General features: G+C 43.0%; 1 protein-coding gene across 1 annotated transcript in view; it reads right to left on the bottom strand.

The window, feature by feature from the left end:
- pgfb (placental growth factor b) overlaps nt 1–8,089 on the bottom strand; it is a 30,033-nt gene extending 21,944 nt beyond the window's left edge. Inside the window, exon 1 of the mRNA XM_021584900.2 lies at nt 7,443–8,089. Coding sequence (XP_021440575.1) covers nt 7,443–7,511 — 69 coding nt within the window. The 5' untranslated portion in view covers nt 7,512–8,089. The remainder of the gene's footprint in view (nt 1–7,442) is intronic.
- Nucleotides 8,090–8,655: the final 566 nt, after the last annotated feature.

Raw genomic sequence — 8,655 nt, forward strand, 5'->3', positions numbered from 1 at the left:
AAGTTTACATACACTTAGGTTGGAGTCATTAAGACTCATTTTTCAACCACTCCACAAATTTCTTGTTAACAAACTATAGTTTTTTGCAAGTCGGTTAGGACATCTACTTTGTGCATGACACAAGTAATTTTTCCAACAATTGTTTACAGACAGATTATTTCACTTATATATCACTGCATTACATTTCCAGTGGATCAGATGTTTACATACACTAAGCTGACTGTGCCTTTAAACAGCTTGGAAAATTCCAGAAAATTATGTAATGGCTTTAGAAGCTTCTGATAGGCTAATTGACATCATTTGAGTCAATGGAGGTGTACCTGTGGATGTATTTCAAGGCCGACCTTGAAACTCAGTGCCTCTTTGCTTGACATCATGGAAAAATCAAAAGAAATCAGCCAAGACCTCAGAAAAAAATTGTGGACCGCCACAAGTCTGGTTCATCCTTGGGAGCAATTTCCAAACCCCTGAAGGTACTATGTTCATCTGTACAAACAATAGTAAACAAGTATAAACACCATGGGACCACGCAGCCGTCAGACCGCTCAGGAAGGAAACGCATTCTGTCTCCTAGAGATTAACGTACTTTGGTACGAAAAGTGCAAATCAATCCCAGAACAACAGCAAAGGACCTTGTGAAGATGCTGGAGGAGACCGGTACAAAGGTATCTATATCCATAGTAAAACGAGTCCTATATCGACATTACCTGAATGGCTGGGAAGCAAGGAAGAAGCCACTGCTCCAAAACCGCCATAAAAAGGCCAGACAACGGTTTGCAACTGCACGTGGGGACAAAGATGTTTGGCCATAATGACCATCGTTATGTTTGGAGGAAAAAGGGGGAGGCTTGCAAGCTGAAGAACACCATCCCAACCGTGAAGCAAGGGGTGGCAGCATCATGTTGTGGGGGTGCTTTGCTGCAGGAGGGACTGGTGCACTTCACAAAATAGATGGCTTCATGAGGAATGAAAATTATGTGGATATATTGAAGCAACATCTCAAGACATTAGTCAGGAAGTTAAAGCTTGGTCGCAAATGGATCTTCCAAATGGACAATGACCTCAAGCATACTTCCAAAGTTGTGGCAAAATGGCTTAAAGACAACAAAGTCAATGCATTGGAGTGGCCAACACAAAGCCCTGACCTCAATCACATAGAACATTTGTGGGCAGAACTGAAAAAGAGTGTGCGAGCAAGGAGGCCTACAAACCTGACTCAGTTACACCAGCTCTGTCAGGAGGAATGTGCCAAAATTCACCCAACTTATTGTGGGATGCTTGTGGAAGGCTACCCGAAACCCAAGTTAAACAATTTAAAGGCAATACTACCAAATACAAATTCAGTGTATGTAAACTTCTGACCCACTGGGAATGTGATGAAAGAAATACAAGCTGAAATAAATCATTCTCTCTACTATTATTCTGACATTTCACATTCTTAAAATAAAATGGTGATCCTAACTGATCTAAGACAGGGAATTGTTACTAAGATTAAATGTCAAGAATTGTGAAAAACTGAATATAAATGTATTTGTCTAAGGTGTATGTAAACTTCCGACTTCAACTGTACCAACATCCCAGTCGTCCTCCTCACATAAGCAGAATTACTCTGAGCACTCAGTGTCACCTAGGTAACCCAGTTGAGGATGACCTCACACAGCATACTGCGTCCAAAGCATAAGCACTTTGTTTAAGTTTCGGTACCTTGTTTAAGCTTGTTCAAATAGGCCATTACCCAAAGCCCATCCAGACCTGGTTTTCAAGTACCACATCACATTCAGTAAGATTGAATGCTTCTGGTCAGATGTGAACGTGCAAAAAGATCAATTCTGATCTTATTGCGATCCTCAAAAGTGACGCAGGGAGTGCCCCTGGAATGCTGCATATGATCAATTCATGATGAAGTGTGTGGGATTGGGAAAAAGTAGAAAACTTTGGATAAATCCTTTGGCTACTGTGTGAGACGTCTGGAAATTATTTACTGTTGCATATCAAGACTCCTAAAAGGGAAAGTAAAACATCTTATCTTGGAATAACTGTAGGAAGATGGTTTACACTCATTTTACAATCTTACAGTAAGCTGGGAACATACCCTGGACCAGCACTTAGGAAAAACATGCAGAATACCCTGGCAGCCCCAATAACAGCATTGATTTAGCAAGGCAGCAGATAAAGAGAAGCATTCCATCCAGGCTCTAGCCCAGAAAAACACTGTTATAAAGTTGTAATAAGACAATGTGTCTATTTGTCAATAACTGCTGGTGCACAATGTATAATATTAAAGAAGTATCGAGGTATTGCTTGCCAGAGGTAGAGTACCTCATGATAAGCTGTAGACCGGGCTATCTGCATTGTGTCCCACAACCCGCCAACCCCTCTTTTACGCTTCTGCTACTCTCTGTTCATCATATATGCACAGTCACTTTAACGATACCTACATGTACATACTACCTCTATAAGCCTGCCTAACAGGTGTCTGTATATAGCCTTGCTACTCTTTTTTCAAATGTCTTTCTACTGTTGTTTTATTTCTTTACTTACCTACCTTTTTTTTGGCACCATTGGTTAGAGCCTGTAAGTAAGCATTTCACTGTAAGGTTTATTCTGTTGTATTCGGCGCACGTGACAAATAAACTTTGATTTGATTTGATTAGACCACACTATCTACTAAGAGAGTACTCATCTATATTATTCGTAGCCATCTATTTGCCACCACAAACCAATGCTGGTACTAAGACCACACTCAACAAGCTGTATAAAGTCATAAGCAAAAAAAGAAAATGCTCATCCAGAAGCGGCACTCCTAGTGGCCGGGGACTTTAATGCAGGCAAACTTAAATACATTTCACCTCATTTCTACCAGCATGTCACATGTGCAACCAGAGGGGAAAAAAATCTAGACCACCTTTACTCCACACAGAGAGACGCATACAAAGCTCTCCTTCACCCTCCATTTGGCAAATCTGACCATAATTCAATCCTCCTGATTCCTGCTTACAAGCTAAAACTAAAGCAGGAAGTACAAGTGACTCTCTCAATACAAAAGTGGTTAGATGATGGGGATGCTACGCTACAGGACTGTTTTGCTAGCACAGACTGGAATATGTCCAGGATTCATCCAATGGCATTGAGGAGTATACCACCTCAGCCACCGGCTTCATCAATAAGTGCATCAACGACGTCGTCCCCACAGTGACTTCTGGTACATTACTCAACCAGAAGCCATGGATTACAGGAAACATCCGCACTGAGCTAAAGGCTAGAGCTACCACTTGCAAGGAGCTGGACACAAATATAAAAAATCCCGCTATGCCTTTAGATGAACCATCAAACAGGCAAAGCGTCAATACAGGACTAAGATTGAATCCTACATCTGCTCTGACGCTCGTCGGATGTGGCAGGGCTTGAAAACTATTACGAGCTGCGAGCTGCCCAGTGATACGAGCCTACCAGATGAGCAAATTGCCTTTTATGCACACTTTGAGGCAAGCAACACTGAAGCATGCATGAGAGCACCAGCTGTTCTGGACAACTGTGTGATCACGCTCTCCATAGCCGATGTGAGCAAGACCTTTAAACAGGTCAACATTCCTAAAGCTGTGGTGCCAGATGGATTACCAGGACGTGTACTCAAAGCATGCGCTGACCAACTGGCAAGTGTCTTCACTGACATTTTCAACCTCTCCCTGTCCTAGTCTGTAATACTTTTCAAACAGACCACCATAGTCCCTGTGCCCAAGAAAGCGAAGGTAACGTGCCTAAATGATTACCGCCCCATAGCACTCACGTCAGTAGCCATGAAGTGGTTTGAAAGGCGGGTCATGGCTCACATCAAACACACCATCATGCCAGAAACCCTAGACACACTTCAATTCGCAAACTGCCCCAGCAGATCCACAGATGACTCAATCTCAATCGCACTCCACACTGCCTTTTCCTACCTGGACAAAAGGAACACCAAAGTGAGAGGGCTGTTCATTGACTACAGCTCAGTGTTCAACACCACAGTGCCCACAAAGCTCATCACTATGCTAAGGACCCTGGGACTAAACACCTCACTCTGCAACTATATCCTGAACTTCCTGACAGGCCGCTCCCAGGTGGTAAGGGTAGGAAACAACACATCTGCCACTCTGATCCTCAACATTGGGGCCCCTCATGGGTGCGTGGTTAGTCCCCTCCTGTACTCCCTGTTCACCCACGACGGCATGGCCAAGCACCGACAATGATGAGACAGCATATAGGGAGGATGTCAGAGACCTGGCAATGTGGTGCCAGGACAACAACCTCTCTCTCAATGTGAGCAAGACAAAGGAACTGATCGTGGACTATAGGAAAGGGAGGGGCCGAACAAGCCCCCACTAACATCGATGGGACTGAAGTGGAGCTGGTCGAGAGTTTCAAGTTCCTTGGTGTCCACATCACCAACAAACTATCATGGTCCAAACACACCAATAAAGTTGTGAAGATGGCACGACAACACCTTTTCCCCCTCAGGAGACTGAAAAGATTTGGCCTGGGTCCCCAGATCCTCAAAAATGTATACAGCTGCACCATTGAAAGCATGGTATGGCAACTGCTCTGCATTTTACCGTAAGGTGCTACAGAGGGTAGTGCGTACGGCTCAGTACATCACTGGGGCCAAGCTTCCTGACATCCAGGACCTATATACTAGGCGGTGTCAGAGGAAAATGGTCAAAGACTCCAGTCACCCTAGTCATAGACTGTTCTCTCTGCTACCGCACGGTAAGTGGTACCGGAGCATCAAGTCTAGGACCAAAAGGCTTCTTAACAGCTTCTACCCCAAAGCCATAAGACTGCCGAACAACTAATCAAATGGCCACCCGGACTATCTACATTGACCCCCCCCCTCCCCCCCCCATTGTTTTTACACTGCTGCTACTCGCTGTTTTTTATCTATGCATAGTCACCTTACAAATGACCTTGACTATCCTGTACCCCCGCACATTGACTCAGTACCGGTACCCCTGTATATAGCCTCATTATTATATACATTTCTTGTGTTACTTTTTGATCTATTTGATTTTTTTTACTTGAGTTTATTTGGTAAATATTTGATCAACTCTATTTTTTGAAACTGGATTGCTGGTTAGGGGCTTGTAAGTAAATATTTGATCAACTCTATTTTTTTAACTGGATTGCTGGTTAGGGGCTTGTAAGTAAATATTTGATCAACTCTATTTTTTTAAACTGGATTGCTGGTTAGGGGCTTGTAAGTAAATATTTGATCAACTCTATTTTTTTAAACTGCATTGCTGGTTAGGGGCTTGTAAGTAAATATTTGATCAACTCTATTTTTTTTAACTGGATTGCTGGTTAGGGGCTTGTAAGTAAATATGTTGTCGGGGCATGTGACAAATAAAATTGGTTTTGATTTGATTTGATGTTGCAGCATATGAACGTGACATTTGACAAGTGTGATATATATTTTAAAGGCCTCCTTTACTGTATGTTGTAGCTCAGGGTTGTGTAGTTTACATTCCCCATCCGTCTACAAACTGCGGACACCAGCTTGACCTGATACGTGTTAAGAGCACTGGATTTTCTCACCCCTCATGTTTTTACTAAGCAGGCCATGAGCTGATTATGTGGATTAGTATTAATGATGTGGCAGCCTCAGCCCCAGACCCTGCCTCTCCCCTCCTAGACTCCCACTCTCCTACTAACTCCAGTTCCTGTAGCAGCCAGCCAGCCAGCCAGACAGCCAGCCAGCCAGCCAGCCAGCCTCTCCCTCTGAGCTCTGACCCAGGGCTCTGCTCTGCATGAAAAACCCAGAGGGGTGTGCGACTCTTGTCCCCCCATCCTTAGAGCTCAGATGAGCCTCAGAGAAGTGGAACTCAAGTCTCCTCATTCACACAACGCCTACGGGCACAGGGCAACAACTGCAGTGCCATTACGACCAATAGGCAGAGTCAGTTTATGAACAGTGAGACAATGGTTGTGAATGGGCCCTGGGAGGAGACCTGCTCTCCATTAAACATGAGTGAATGGGCCCTGGGAGGAGACCTGCTCTCCATTAAACATGAGTGGATGGGCCCTGGGAGGAGACCTGCTCTCCATTAAACATGAGTGAATGGGGCCCTGGGAGGAGACCTGCTCTCCATTAAACATGAGTGGATGGGCCCTGGGAGGAGACCTGCTCTCCATTAAACATGAGTGGATGGGCCCTGGGAGGAGACCTGCTCTCCATTAAACATGAGTGGCAGGGACTAGCGGCAGTGGAGACAGAGCCAACGATTACTCACCTTAGAGAAAGAGAGAGACTGAATGGATTCGCTCTGGTACTGCACTCACAGCAGACACATTTGCAAATGTCCAATGTCCGGTTGGTGGCACAAGTGTTATTGCAGGATGGCACAAGACTTTGAATGGGGCCTACCTCTCATTTCCGGGCAAACGTATTGCCGGTACATTTTGTGACTAAGGTTGGCAATGACAAGGCACTGAGAACACAGACCAGCTTTGTCCTAATAGGGCCCTGGATTACACTAATGGCTTCTGAGGCTAGCTTCTGACTAAAACTGCATATAGTGACAGAGGACACACACACACACACTGCCGTATTAAAGGCAGGAGAAAAGACAGTGGAGAAAATTACAGCTTTTAGCAGGTGAGGTGAAAAGTGCAGAGATGTGAATTTCTCATTACTGCACTCTCTTGCCAGTTTGACCAGAGTGACACTGCCAAGTCTCTAAGCCTCTAGCAGAATTACAAGGCTCTGTTGCTCTCCTGCCGTCCTGGAGTAGGACGTTTGGAGACAATGGTTTTCTTTTCTAACTCTGAAATTCTCATATTCAATTATGCTTAGAAAAGAACTTAGTGGCCAGAGACAGATCGAGTTTTACCTGAACCGTTCATAAAGAAATCAATCATTATATATACGATGCTCATTTGCGCATATCATTCATAAAGTTCTTAAATCGCCCAAAATGTATCCTGGAAACCCTATGAAAACTTTGAACGGTCTGAGACAGAGAGATGCAGTTTGTCACGTTCCACCTCATAACACAACTGTGTCAGCATGGCACGCGTTCAAAAAGGGATCATAGTATCATCAAGACACAATGAGAAATCGACATAGCGCTCTGAATGGCTTTTGCTGAGTCAGTTAGAAATACGTCTTTGTGGTCTAATCTGATATGTCAATACCAGTGTAATAAAAATATATGTTTACATGTATTTATAGTTATATTAGCTTGTTAACAATACGAATCACAATAATCATATGTTTCAGTGTAATCATACAAATAATCATATTGATAATTTGTTATAACATTAGACGTATCCTCAAATATTTAGGCCAATTATATGCCCTATTGGTATATCGCAATAAACTGGATATGAATTGTAGCTTGAATAAAAATGAAAATAAATATTTAATTTGCGCTGTGTTCTGTGTAGAATATTGAAACATAGCATACCTGAGCAGGTGAAAACTGAAGTTGGAGCGTCACTGCAATCTGGATGACGAACGAGGCAAAGGGTTTCATTTCGTGTTTCTTGTCAGAAGGCCAGATGATGAAGTTTTACAATGTAAGCGATATCCTCCAATGTGCAGCAGATAAGCGGAGCAGTGATTATTCTTCTCCAGTCCAGAGAAGAAATTGCAGCTGAGACACTTCTACCTCGTTCCTTCAATAACGGCGAGGCAATGACCGCTCTCAAGAGTAACCTGATGAAGTTGACCGAGCTACAGAAAAAGCCTCTCAGAACGTAAATTGATATATTTGTATAATCTTATATGCAATTTTTATTTATTATTATTTTAAATAATATTGTTTCCTTTTTGAAATAGGTTACAAAAATGTCACAGTAATACTGCACATAAAATATTCCTCCTAAACCAGACAATACTTTTACCAGAACGTGTCCAACAAATCAGCAAGTCGAAAAAAAATCTATAGATATTTTTCCAAAAGTTTACATATATGTTCCTTCCAAAAAGTGCACGAGGAGCTGCTGTCACACTTCGGTAACCTGGTTAATTTGAATGGTGGTATTTCGGTCTTGCTCTGTGCATTTCTTCGACAAAGTGACATTCTTGTCACTAATTGCCTCACTACCTCTCAACATGTTACCCATTTAAATCCCCTCCCCTCCAGTTTCCCTCAATCTCTCTCTAGTCGTGATACACTCCTCCTCTCCTCGGGAAATACTTCATGGAACTAGTGGAGGTATATGCTGTGTTCTTATGGTGTAGAGTTTTTCATCCATATACCCAGATTGTTGATAACTGTATGAATCCTTTGACATGTGTTGGGCAGTTAAGGTTCTTTCTTCTCAACAATTTATCATTGTTCAGGCCCAGAGACCAACATGGTCCCTAATTGTCAGGCTGTTAGGATTTAGACATTACAAATGTGCCAATTTACAGAAGAATGAGTGCCACTGATGACATTGTCATTAGAAAGGATACTATGCTCTTTGGCAGTCACTGTCAAACTATATCCCCCCCACTCTGATCCCCCCCCCACCCCAACCCACCCCATGTGTGCCATCAAATCTGATGCAAATAGTCTGATTTTGGGGAGACTGATTAGTACCACAATGCAAAAAAAAAAGATCAATGGTGTGCCACCAAAGCAGCTTCAGTAAGAGCATCTTATTGTTGGTGTTGTACAGTTGGTCCATTTC

This window comes from Oncorhynchus mykiss, chromosome 25 (assembly GCF_013265735.2).
Source record: "Oncorhynchus mykiss isolate Arlee chromosome 25, USDA_OmykA_1.1, whole genome shotgun sequence".
NCBI lineage: Eukaryota > Metazoa > Chordata > Actinopteri > Salmoniformes > Salmonidae > Oncorhynchus > Oncorhynchus mykiss.